The sequence below is a fragment of the Petaurus breviceps genome, unplaced genomic scaffold (genome assembly GCF_028583685.1).
Source record: "Petaurus breviceps papuanus isolate PSGF00001 unplaced genomic scaffold, PetGlider_PUasm1.0 38, whole genome shotgun sequence".
NCBI lineage: Eukaryota > Metazoa > Chordata > Mammalia > Diprotodontia > Petauridae > Petaurus > Petaurus breviceps.
The window spans coordinates 35,792,576-35,806,565 of NW_027186304.1; the positions used below are offsets into that span (position 1 = coordinate 35,792,576).

The 13,990-nt window shown below is 36.4% G+C and overlaps 1 protein-coding gene across 2 annotated transcripts in view; it reads left to right on the forward strand.

Annotated features, from left to right (window-relative positions):
* MIB1 (MIB E3 ubiquitin protein ligase 1) overlaps positions 1-13,990 on the forward strand; it is a 173,627-nt gene that overhangs the window by 131,330 nt on the left and 28,307 nt on the right. For both annotated transcript variants that reach the window (XM_069099761.1, XM_069099760.1), the window contains exons 15-17: positions 3,667-3,828; positions 8,964-9,145; positions 12,416-12,608. In XM_069099761.1, the coding sequence (XP_068955862.1) occupies positions 3,667-3,828; positions 8,964-9,145; positions 12,416-12,608 (537 nt within the window). The remainder of the gene's footprint in view (positions 1-3,666; positions 3,829-8,963; positions 9,146-12,415; positions 12,609-13,990) is intronic.

The following is a 13,990-nucleotide window of genomic DNA, read 5'->3' on the forward strand; positions in this document are numbered from 1 at the left end:
TTCAGCTGGGGCATTCAAGGAAGATTCTCTGAATTGAAGTTTCAAGGTACCTAAGGACAGTAAAAGGTGGGGAAGGGGTATTACTTCAGGGATTAAGAAAATATTGTGTATTCCTAAAATATAAACTAGGGACTGAAGGAAGATCCAGATCCATTGCTGTAGGAATGCTTGAGGGAGAGAACACTTCCAGGTTTGAGGATCAAGGAAAGCTACAGTGAAGAAGGCTACTTGTGCAAAAACTTGGCGGAAAATAAGGCTTCTAAAAGGCAGAGATCAGAACAGAGTATGTTATATTCATGGTTGATGTTTGCTTTGTATGCGTAGATGTGGGAGTGGATGGGGGCAGGGAGGAGAGCAAACAGTCCACTTTAGCTAGAATTTTGAAGGCTTGAAAGGAAATAAAAGTGACATAAGACTAGAAAGATAGACCAGAGATAAATGTTAGGTAAGTTTGGCAAGCCTTAAATGCCAAGTTTAAATAAAGGTTTTGTATTTTATCCTAGAAGCAATATAGAACATTTCTAAGCAGGAGAGCAAGATAGACCTGTGCTTTAGGAAAAGATTATTTCAGCAATTGTGTGAAGGTATGTTGGAAAAAGGGAGATAGTGAGGACCAGGAGACCAATCAGGAACATATAGGCATGAGGTGGTAGGATAGTACCTGTACAAGAGTGAACTGAAGAGGATGTCTGTGAAAGAGATTGTAAAAAGCAGAATGGAGGTGACGGCAAGCAGTGCGGTGAAGGGGTTGGGAGAGAGAAGAGGCAAGGATGACTCAGAAGTTTTAAACCTGGGTGCCTCTGACAATAGTGGTACTCTTAACAGATTAGGGAAGTTGGAAAGAGGAGGTGAGTTTAGGGGGAAAGATTATTATTTCCATTTTAAACATTTTGAAATGCTGGTGTGGGTGATGAGAGAAGAGGAGGGGAACAAATACTTATTAAGTATCAGTTAGAATTTGGGTGAGAGATTCAGGACTGAATATATAAATCTGGAAATTTTAATATCAATAATAATGGTAATACCTGACATGTTTTGTTATGATTGCAAGGTTCTTTATATTTATTATCTCATTTCATCCTAAAAAGGAGGGATAGGGTTGATGATACCCCTTAGAACTTATTTAATAAGTTTTAGAGATAGTTTGAGCCCATGGTTTTATTGGTGTAAGTTTTGCTTTCTATTACACTATCCTAGGCCCTTCTCTGTAGAGGTGATATTTGAACTCATAGAATGGGGGAGAGAGAAGAAAAGATGCTCTATAATGAAACCTTGACCAAGGGGAACCACAAAGGTCAGGAGATGAACTATGAGTCAGCAAAGGTTACTGAAAAAGGAGTTGTCACTGAAGCTGAGGTATCCATTGGGGAAGAGGTTATCAGCAATGCTGAAATCTACAGAAAGGTCAAGGAGGATGGGGACTAAGAAGAGGTCATTGCAGGTAGCAGTGAAGAGGTAGATTGACAACCTTTGAGAGATGTTTTAATAGTATGGTATTAGGGAGTGAGGGGGTGGAAAACCTGATTGCAAGGGGTTGAATAATGAAGAGTGTATAAAAGTGTAGGCTATTCTCTAAGAGTTTAGCATTGAAATAGAGGTGAAATAGAGAACAGTAGGTTGAAGGAATGTTAGGGTCATGTGGAGGGGGTGGTCATAAAATTTTATTTTATTTTTATAACTGTATTCTTCCTCTTCCATTCCCACCCCACATTGAAAAAGCAAGAAAAATAAGACACTTGTTACAAACAAGCATAGTCAAGCAAAACATTCCCACGTTGATCACTTGTGTGTGTGTTCACACACACACACACACACACACACACACACACACACTTAATCTTTATTCTGAAGGAACTCACAGCATGGCTCTAATTTTCCCAGTAAAGTGAGATAAATGAAAAAAAAAACCCTAAAACATTTATTAATCACTTACTACGTGCAAAGGACTGTATTAATCACTGGGAATACAAATAGAAAGACAATCCCTGCTCTCAAGGAATTTATATCCTCATGAGAGAGGGCGTGGGCACAGGACATACAGGAAGTTTTCAGGTGCAAATCCACTGGAAGCCTGGTTGTCCTCATCGCTGAGGTCATTCATAAGAATCTGGACCGGGTAATGCAAACAAGTGGGGTGAAGTTCAAATAGAACTGATTAAAGGATTATAGCAGTGGGAACCAATAAGGATGCTGTATTCCCTGACCTTGTGTGTTGCTGGTTATGAAAGGAGTTGGTTGAAGATGGCAAAGGATGAGTTTTAATTGTCTTCCAGAAAAGGTCAGGTTTCTCTGAGTTTCAGACATTGGAACTGTTGTAAAAGGATGAAGGAGTTGTTTAACAGTATAGAACTAGGATACCAGACGTGAGAGAAAAATAATTACCAGACATTTGTGTCATTTTAAGGTTAACAAAGGTTAGGGGTGAAATGGATAAGAACAACCATGTGGGGGAAAAGTTATGGTAGAGAGATTTTTCACTTCAGAAAGTGAGCTTTATCACAATTGGAAGCAAGGAACAAGAATTTGTTCACTCCAACACAGGGCAAAGTACCAAATATTTAGAAGCACAGACCAAATAGACCCCCAGTGTTCTAATTAGAATATTAGTGTGAAAGTGCCTCTGCCTATGATGTCCTTTTTACAATTGACCCATATGTCTTGCTAGATCTTAATGTCCCTGCTACCTGTCATCTAATATCCTTTCTCCCTTTCTCAGTCAAGCCCTAGAAAAGTCTTTCTATACTTAATGCTTCCATTTCGACTTTTTCTAAACACTTTGCAATTTGACTTCATCATGCAACTGAAACTGCTTTCTCCGGTTATTTATTTAGGTCTTTCTTTATTTCTGTAAAGGTTTTCTGTAAAGACCAATTCTGATTACAGGACAGTATACCTGAAGTCTCATATCTACTATTCTTTTTGTGTTTCTGAAACCACAATTGGGATGGTTTAGGGAAAAAAAAAAGCATTAAGAAAAAATAGATTTCACTAAACCTGTCCATAAAAATCTTAAATATAAGCCTATAATCCTCCATGGGATACATATAATAGCTACCTATCTGTTGAAATGTACAAAATTGACATCTGATATAACTTTCAAAATACGTACACAATTTTCTATCTATATTGTAATATTATGTCATTGTTACAGGTTTTAGAATTTGTATTCAGTGAGAGTGACTACATCATTTTGGAGAAAATAGCTTCATGCCAGGAATTAATGGAGCAGCAGATCATCGCTGTTATGCCTCGTGTATATTTTAACCTGTTTGAGAGGAAATTGACTAGGAAAAAATTGGATCAATAACAAGCACTTATAACAAATGAAACTAAAAATTGTTTACTCTCCTAATGGAAATGGTTGACATACATTGATTACCCCCTTCAAAATGAAAATAACAAAACCTGTAAATTGTACTGTTAATGTGTCTTTGTAGACAGTGGATTAAGTGAATATGGTTAACATATTAACTTGAATCATCAGATGTTATCACTCATTATGTGAGAACCCAGAAACATAAAAAATAATAGTTATAAGAGTAAATTAAAAAATATAACGGTGCTGATGCTTTGTTGTATCACTTAATGAGACTTTACATATCCTTGATTATGTATCAAACTTCAGTAATTTGTGTTGCCTAAATGAGATTTTTTTCTTCCTTTTAGCTTTTGGTTCGTGCAGGTGCTAAACTGGATATTCAGGATAAAGATGGGGATACTCCATTGCATGAAGCTCTGAGACATCATACTTTATCACAACTTCGCCAGCTTCAAGATATGCAGGATGTGGGGAAAGTAGATACAGCGTGGGAACCATCCAAAAACACAGTAAGTAATTTCTCATATATAAGTTGTATAAAGTTTTGAAGCTACATGTTACTAAATTATTTCAGTAACAAACCCTTGAACCCTTTGTCACCTGGCTTTGTAAAAGAATGTCTATAAAGTTTTAGTAATTATAGGGTTAATATTCATGATCATAAAGTCTCTTAATTTATTCTTATATTCAGATTATTTTAGAAAATTTTGTAACAAGTCACAGCTAATCTCTGAAGTAGTAATGTTTAAATAATCAATTAGCAAACTAAAATTTTGCCTGCATTAATACTCTTTCTCCTTTTGATGATTATTATGTTTTGATGGTTGGCTGCCTCAACCCAGAAAGAGTATTGACTCTAAACTCAGACAACTTGAGTTCAGAGCTCGATTATACCAGTATTTCATCTGTGTGACATTGTACAAGCCACTTCCCTTGGTCTCAGTTTTCTCATCTATAAAATGAGGGAGTTGGACAGTATGGCCTCTGGGATCCCTTCCAGATCTAGTGTATGATATTATGATTTTGTTGAACCTTCAAACATTCCTCAGGCTTATGTTTCCTCTTAAATTCCCAAAGTTAATTGGTTGTTGTTTTTAAGGCACTCTTGAAACCATTAAGGTTTTGTTATAGTTATATCTTGGATGGGGTCAGGGAATCATAATCATTTAAATTTCTTTTTCATTGTTTTGATGGGAAGGTTTTGATTTGTAGCTTTTGTTGTGAAATTACATCTTAAAGTTTCTGTTGATCTAGCTTTACTCAAAAAGATTTTGCTGATTTGTTATTGCTGATTTCAAAGCTACTTTATCTGCTTCTCTTGCTTGCTAGTATTCCACAAGAGTGCTGTATACATTTAAAGCCATGATTCATCTTAAACAATTCTGTTTTTCTACTTGTGTGCATACTTTTAACACTTTAGGATAGTGTGATAGTAGATTGAAAGAGACTTGGTTTCCAGAATAAAGACAGCTGAAGACCATATTAAATAAGGTTTGCCAGGGTCAGGGTGGTATCAGATACAAGTTTGTAATATTGTAGAAAGCTTGCTGGACTAGAGTCAGATGTTCTGAGTTCTAATCCTGTTTCTGCCTTTTATAAAATCTTTGTGACCTCAGGCAAATCACATTATTTTTTTTATTTCTGTTTCCTCATCCATAAAATGAGAGGATCGGTTCTCTGCCAGTTCTAAATCTGTGATAGAGTGATTGATTATATATATCTTCTTTCATTTTATTGATCTGTTACATGAAAGAAGAATCAGACTTATTGTTTCTGTTTATCTGTTTCCAAAGTGGAAATCAGAAGCAGCTGATGGAATTGTAAAAAGGTAGACATATGGGCTTAATTGAAGAAAAAAGTTCCAATATTTACAACTATCTAAAAGTAGAATGGAATGTTTTGGGAAAGTATGGGTTCCCCTTTACTGGGGGTATTTCAGAAAAGACTAGAAGACAATATGTCGGGCATTTTATAGGAAGGATTGTTGTTTGGGTATGGATTGGATGATTGGGTGGTCTTGTAGGTCCCTTCCAACTCCAAGATTCAGCACTTCTGTGTTTTGATAAACATTTCCGTGTTAGCATTATTAGACTTGGCAGTGTTCCTGTATATCACTGGCCATCCTGTGTTGCTGTTTAATATTCATTTGTTTTCATAATCTCTGCTAAAATTGTAGTTTAATGCCTCAAAGTGAGATGAAAGAAACCTTTTGTTTCACAGGTGAGAGCCTAAGTTCTGACTCTGTGCACATGTTATCTAAAGAGGGATTTAGCTGAGTTTAAAGAGTCTGTTCACCCAATAGGCTACTACACCCTAGTTTGTACAAAGTTACATAGGAGTTGCACTCTGTACCAACAATTAGCCTTAAGAATAAAAGAGGAAACCTGATGAATATTTTTGAAGGCCTGACAAAAACTGTAGATTTAGATGGCACTCCTGCCAATTAAATTATAGGCCTTTGAAGTACTAATGAAGTATTCATAATTGACGAAATTCTTTAAGAAACAAAAAGCGTATTAGATAGCAGTGATATGTCTAGGGTCCCTCTGCACACATCACTTGAAAGATCTTGAATTTGCTTTAGAATTTGATGTCATGTTAACAACAAACTGCCAGTGTCCCAAACTCCATAACTTTTTTGATCCTGCCTTTATTCTTTCAGTTGTTGAGAATCTGTAGTATTAAGTGTTGTTATAGTTAAAGAGTTGATCACGAGGTTATAGCTCCCATGCAATTGAAAGAGAGCTACTTGGATATTTAGCAAAAGTAATTCCACTAAAAAGCAAAACCTTAATTCCTGTTGACATATATATTGAAACTGATCTCTGTGCTAATGCAGGTCTTCAGGAGCCCTTGATGTATGCTCCATAGTACCAAGGCAGTGTTCTTTACATATTACAAAATTCCAGTGATATCACTTAAATGATGAAATGAGAACCAGAGTTTTCTGCTAGGAATTGGGATTGGAGACATATTAATGGTTCCTGCAACTTGTCCACAGCCCTAATCGTAGCATTTGCTAATTCTACTCTGCAGTTCTTTTTATATTGGATAGCTTGAGTTATTCTGTGTCTAGATTTACTTGCCTCTTCCATCACTCAGTTTTTAAAACTACAGTCTTGTTTCTGTCTCATATTTGCATGGAATTTCATTGACTATAAGTACTACTTTATCATGTAGGAAAAATGTAAAATAGACAACACCTTTTCCTTTAGATTTCTTACTTTGCTTTCTTATATGAACAATATAAGGAACTCTTAAGAGTTTAGGTTTTTTAAACATTAGTGTTTAATATAAGCACTTTATTCTTTAAAAGTTTATAATTAGTTGTAAAACCAAGCACAAGCAGCTTTCCAGAGGACTGCTGCTGTGAACAGCTTCAGGGTTCTGATTACATAGTATAGGGAACTCTATTTGTTCAGCAGTAAATTAAGGCAAACCATTCACAGAACTCAAAGTACAGCATTCACAATGTTATGACACTTATCACTAAAATGGCCACATAGTTTTCACCAAAGTAGCCACATAGTTTTAAGCAAAAGATACAATCATTCAGTAACTCAATCATTTAGTCATCCTTAAGGGCCTCCTTTAAGGGACACAAAGTACAATCATTCAGTAAGTCCTTAATTCAGTCATCCTTAAGGAGGCTTGTCTCCTTAATGGACACAAAGTACAAAGGTCAAAGTTCTTCATCCCTAAGTCATAGGAAATTGTAATCTTCTCAGCATCAGGTACCCAAGAAGAGATCTTTTCATCTTGACTCAAGGCTGGTTCTCAGCTTCCATAGTTCCTCTTCCCTGGCCCCAGCTCCTGCCTGAGTTTACACAACTGCTGGGTTCAAAGGCAGGCAGGCAGCTCCCAGTTCCTTGTCCAGTTCTTTATCCAGTTCCTTGTCCAGTTCTCATTCCATATTGAAGCGCACAGTATCCAGTCCACCTCAAGTCCTGCACAGTTCCTATTTCTGGGAAGACAAAGCTTAACAGAGCCACAGTAATATTCATGCACATTGCCGGCACCATCATCAATTCACTATCTCCCTGTGAAATCAACTCAGACCCACCAACAAGGTCTGAGAACTCAACACAAATCATCACTATGGAAATCAACACATCCACAAACAAGGTCCAAGAGGTCAGCACAAATCATCAGTAAAGTCCCAGGACCTCCAAAACCCTCCTCTAGAACTTCTGTAAACAGACAACCAGAAAATCCTCTTTCAGAGCTTCCAGTAAGGTCCCAGGGCTTCTGTAGAAAGTATCACAAACAAACATCAACAGACAAACATAGAGTGCCAGGATACCACAAGTTTTCTCCTCCACCACAAGAGCTCCCTTATCAGTTCTGCTCTCTCCAGCCTGGCCCTCTCCTTGTATATGGTCATTAGCTCCTCCTTGATGCAACAGGAGTTCACAAGTTATGGAATTCACAAGTTCTGGATCTTAATGCTTGATACAATCATGAACTGAAATAAAGTGTTAACCACTTCTATGTTAATTAAATAGCTGAAACAAGGTGTTAGCTACTTCTTTGCTTGCCATTGCATATGTCTACATTTTTATCCAAATAGGGTACAAAATCTTTCTATTGTTTTTGGAAGATTACTTTTTACATCTTAATGAAATGAAATCAGAATGCTAATTTTGCAAGAATGTTATTTTATTTTGTTTCAACATAAAATTTAAAAGGAATAGTGATTTTTCCCCCCTAAACAATGTAATTTTTATATCTCCAAAGTAGTTAAATGAAAATGATGATAGAAAACATTAATTTTAAGGAGATAGATGTATGTGTTTCATTCTTGCTAGGAAGTATGTCAAGTTTTCCAGTAATTGTTGACAAACTCTTTTAGTAATTGCCTTTTTCCCCTTGAGCGGTGATGGAATGAAAGTAATTTATTTGAAATAGTTAAAAGGAAACAATATCAGGCCTACCTGTCATTATGGTAGTACTAGATAATTTTATCAAAGATATTAACTGAAAGAATACTGTTGTATTTAAAAATTTTGTAATTTTTCATTTAAAAGTTAAATTCTGATGTGTTAATAAATAATAAATACTTGTAAACAATGCAAAAGGTTCAAAATTTGGTAGCCTTATTTCTTATTGTTTCTGACAAGTATCAGATTACTTTGCTCTCTGCCTCCCTGACCCACCTGCATTCAACTTACTCCCATCTCTGTTCATTTGAACTTGATTATTTACCCATAACTCATCTTCTGAAGGAAACATTTGCTGATTACATCCTTGTTCCATGTCATCTCAGAGCTTATATGTTCTGTTTATAATATATTAATTTGCTCTCAACAGGTATGTGCTCTGCCTGTTGAGAGCAAATTTAATATATTCATAAACAAATGTAAACAAAGCTCATCAAGCCTTTAGTAAATACTAACCAATTGATGGTAAATACATAGTATTTTGACAATTTTTATTTTTTCTCTTTTAATGCAAATTACAAAGGAAATATACCTGTAAATCATGCTTTCTTCTTGATTAGTAGAAATAATTTTAAATGTGTAGGAATTAAACACATAGGATGAAGAAGCACTTATAACTACTTTAAATTTGCCATATTTTCTTTTGTGTTAAGATGTGAAACTATATTCTCACAGGAATGATCACTATTTTAATTTTCTTTCAGTTAATAATGGGACTTGGCACACAAGGGGCAGAGAAGAAGAGTGCAGCATCCATTGCCTGCTTCTTAGCAGCAAATGGAGCTGATCTTAGCATTCGAAATAAGAAGGGTCAGTCTCCACTTGATCTGTGTCCTGACCCTAGCCTCTGCAAAGCATTGGCCAAGTGTCACAAAGAAAAAGTCAGGTATGGTTAAGTTTTGATCCATTGAATGTGATGTATTTTATGAGAGTTTCTAGACTATAAAAACCTTATTTTACTGCCAAGTTGTTTTTTTTTAAGCAATTGGGTTTGAGTAACTTGCTCAAGGTTACATGGCCAGTTATTTCTGGGTGTGGTGCTACATATCAGAGCCTGGATTCAATCCCAGGTCATCCCGACTCTGGGGCTGGTGCTCTTACTCACTGTGCCACCTGGCTGCCCCTACTGCCAAGTTTTAAAAGAAGTCATTGGGGCTTTTTGTAAGTGAGATAAGAGACAGAACAAATGCTATTAAATATTTGTTAAAAGTCTCATATTGGACAACCTTGTTTACTGAAGTCTTTAAAATTAGTGCATCTAGAAGGAATTTTAGTAGCCTACTAATTTATTTCTGTGCTTTCTTAGGCATAAAGATTGATTAGATGTGTGTAATGCCTCTAACTGTTGATATTAGTGTCAGCATGTGCATATCAGTAGGGATTATCTTTATTACTGAGCAGAGCCCAAGTTCCACATATTATGGAACTTCAATCTTTCATCTACCATTTGGATCCTAATAAATATCATGAAAGTGTTTATGTTTCCTGCCTTCAATTTATAATTCATGAGACTCCCTCCCTCACTAGTTAATCATGTTAAGTATTGCCCATCCCTAAGAAACATTTGCCAAACTAACCTGTTCCCTCACTGCTACCCCATTTTGATTGTCTTTAAAATTTTAGTTCCCACTTAAAGTTACCACAGCTCTCAATAACTGCTTTTGTTCTCATATCTTTATTTCAGTGCCCAGTGTTCATTGCCCAGCAGTCTAGTCAGTTTTTGTTCACTGTGGATCTTTGTACATGAGCTATCAGTTTTATAGATTATATCTTTTTTGAAAGTCAAATTTTAGATCTTTCTTTGACTTAAGTCATATAATGCATATTGACACTCCCTCAAATATCATAACCTCCCAGTGCTTCACCTTACTCTTTTCACATGATCTAATCCTCTACTCTGCCTCAGCCATACACAAAGATTGTTATGTCATTGATCTTTTTTATCACTCACAAATACCTCACTTCCATGTTCATGAGTTCTGGAATCTCCTTATATCATCATAGTCTGTTGAAATCACACCTCTCCTTCTACTGTCTCTACCAACCCCTCTTCCTTATCTACATCATGACTTCTAGTCCCTTGACTCCTTAGTTATTTCTCAAGCTCTCATCCGTGAAGTAGCTACACTCTCCTCCTTTCCCTATCTTGATTCCTTAGTGAACCAGTTCAACACTACTGTTTTCTTCTCTTGAATCTGTTGCCCCTTATATTACTGATTGTGCTCAACCAACCTTTAGCCTGGCATCTCTCCCATCATCTACTTTCTTCATTCCTATACATGTGCAGCTGAACAGAAGTAGAAAAAATCATGCAACCATCCTAACTGCTTCTACTACAAATTTATTTTATATAACCTAACCTGGGTCCTCACTACTGCTAGGCAATTGTTTTATAGTGCTATAATTAACTCACTGTCTCAGTCACCACAATGACTCTTGTAAACCTTTTCATCCCTCCTCAGACTTTACTTGGCTTCCTCTCCCCCCCGCTACTCATCTGAAAACCTTGTTCATGTTTTCCCTTTTGCCCAGCTCCTCACCCCCTATTTGGCTTGTTTGTACATAGTTGTCTGAATGTTGTCTTCCTGTATTAGATTGTGGACTACTGGAGGGCAGGGACTGTCTTTTGCCTTTATATCCCCTGTGCTTAGCATAATATATAACACATAATAGGTTCTTAATAAATGATGTAATAAATTGATTCACTGCCTAAATTATTGTAATTTAAATACTTCTGATATGATATTCCACAGAATTGTGGAATTGTTGTACATTTTCCCATTCTTAGGGATATATTCATTTAAATTCTTCTGATATTATAGTATTCTAGGTAATTATTGGTGTTGAAAAGATGACTTTTGCAGTGATTCAGGTTCTGAGATCTTTGAAAGTATTGTAACTTCTAGAATTGAATCCATCACTATTTCCTCCTGTTTAATTCCAGTTAATTTTCTAACCACAATACTTTTCTAAGATACCCATATCTATTAACTAATGTAATGGGCCACTTCATTGCCCATATCTTTTCTTTTTGAGGGTGCCAACATTATCACTAGCTCCTCTGTTCTCCCCAATAAAGAAAGAAAAGTACAGTCCTATGCAAATAAACATAGTGAAATAAGACCAACATACACATTTGTCATATATAGAAATTTAATTCCTCCTGCTTTTTGACTCTGTTACCCATGTTATCAGGAGGAGGTGAATACCATGTCATCATCTGTCCTCTGGAGGTTTTTGGTCATTGCATTTTTCAGAGTTCTTAAATCTTTCAAAGTTCCTTTTCTTTGCAGTGTTACTATATGAATTGTGTATTCCTGGATGGCAGGATTTTACTTCCTTTGTAATTGTAATCCCCCATTGTGTGCTAAACTTCTACAGCATTCATCATTTAATAAATGATATTGACTGACTAGCTTCACTCTAAAGAAATATGGGAGTTAGATTTTTAGGTATCTGTGCTCCCTCTGCTGGCTTTATAAAAGATAAAATATTAATGAAGATAGTTTTTAAAAAATAAGTAAGTTTTGCTGACACCTTTGATTTTTAACATCATTGCTGTTTTGTTCCATGATTCTTTCCCATCCTTTGCAGATTATGGTGTCCCTGTCTGATCCCATATGCAGTAAACTGCTCTTATAGACTCTGCCTCTGCTGAGAAAATGGAGGATATATTTTATCATCTATTCTGTTGGATAGTTACAATTTTTTTAATACTCAAGAATTTGGCTTCCCCTTTAAGAAATCTTTTCATTTATGTTTTACTTGTGTTTAGTGAACAATATTTTTTGATTATCTTGATCTTTCTGACTGGTAATAATGACTACTTAACTTTTAAATTATTTAAGCAGTCTTTTTCGTATGACCTAAGTTTTATTTTTAATAATCTTTCTAATTTGTGGCTTTAGTTTTAACGAAATTATTCCATAGTAAAAAAAAAAAAAGATGGAGAAAATATAATATATGAAGACTCTAAATATTAAATATTTATTTTTCCCCTTATGTAACTAAAGTTATATACAACTCCTAGATGATTCTTGATATTTTATTTTAATGATTAAAGATGAATTGGTTGAAATTTTATTAGAAGCTGTTCAAAGAATAATTAACCATGATTATGAATTAAGCCTGATTGAGTGTATTTTTATCTTATTAGTGGTCAGGTGGGTTCACGGAGTCCTTCTATGATCAGTAATGATTCAGAAACTTTGGAGGAGTGTATGGTATGTTCAGATATGAAGAGAGATACTCTTTTTGGTCCATGTGGACATATTGCTACATGTTCTCTGTGTTCTCCACGTGTCAAGAAATGCCTCATCTGTAAAGAACAAGTTCAGTCTAGAACAAAGGTAACTTTTGTATATTATCCTTTGTTTCTTTTATCCTTTTAACTTTTTTTTTTTTGCCTTTTGGAGGGCAATTGGTGTTAAGTAACTTGCCCAAGGTTACAGGGCTAGTTTTTTTGTGTGGGTGTTAAGTGTCTGGGGCCGAAACCAAACTCAGGTCTTCCTCACTCTGGGTCTGGGGCTTTACTCACTGCGCCACCTAGCCGCGCCCCCCTTTTTAACTCTTTAAGGCAGTTTTATTGATAAATGATATCATCTATTGCCACTGTGTCTGTCAAATTACTCTTCAGTGGAACAAAGCTCAAGAATAGGAATATATATTCCATTCCTATTCTATGTTTACACATATATAGGGGTTTGTGCATATTATGTATTTGACAAAGAAAAAAATTCTAATGTTTCTGAAAAAGAACATGGTTCTACTTTAGGTATTACTCTTTGAGTAGTCATAGCTTTGTTTTATATAATTGTTTTGTAATTTAGAGTTTAAGGTCACAAGCATTTGTTAAGCATCTACTATGTTCCAGGCATTGTGTTAAGTTCTGGACACACAGAGAAAGGTAAAAAGACAGTCCTTGTTCTCTTAAGGAGCTCACAGTCTAATGGGTAAGACACTAGTATTAAGGAGTATCTACTTTGTGTAAAAGACAGCATTCTAGGGAGGATTTGTAGGAAGCCAGGAGATGGAGATAAAGAAGAGAATCCAGGCATAGGGAAGAACCCAGTGAAAATATTTTGATCTGAGACATAGAGTTTCTTCTGTGACAAACAGCAAAGGAAACCAGTAACATTTCATTTAACATGTCCAGTAGGCAGTTGGAGATTAGGAAAGTGTTTAAGACTGGATTGGTAGATTTAAGAATCATTTGCCTAGAGATAACCCCTCTTGGATCAATGTCATGTCACAGTGGAGGGGCTTGCATAGAACCTGAGCTATGCCGTACAGGGTTACCCAAGATGGACGAGTCATAGTGAAAAGTCATGACAAGCCCAATCCATGTAAAAGGGGACTCTGAACAAACTTTGGAGCTGCAGATCCCACAAAATGACACAGAGAAGCTAACCTCCCGCTGAGGACAGCCCGGCAGGCATTGGCCAGCACAGTGCTCTGGGAGCCCAGCACAGGCCCGAGTGAGCCAGAGGTTTTAGCCCCAGGGCGGGTCTGACCAGCCGCTGGCCGGATGGACTCCAGATCAGCAGCAGCTGTGGCTGTCTCCATAATTATCAACACATAGATGCAAAGGACAAAGTGAGAGGTCAGTGTAGTCTGAACTTTGGGACCCAGTAAGTGGGAGTGCATTGGCTTTTGTCCCCAGGGTGAGAAGTCACTGAAATGCCTGGCACAGCCATCCAGTGCCTCGTGGCAGCTTCAGCTCCTGGCCTGC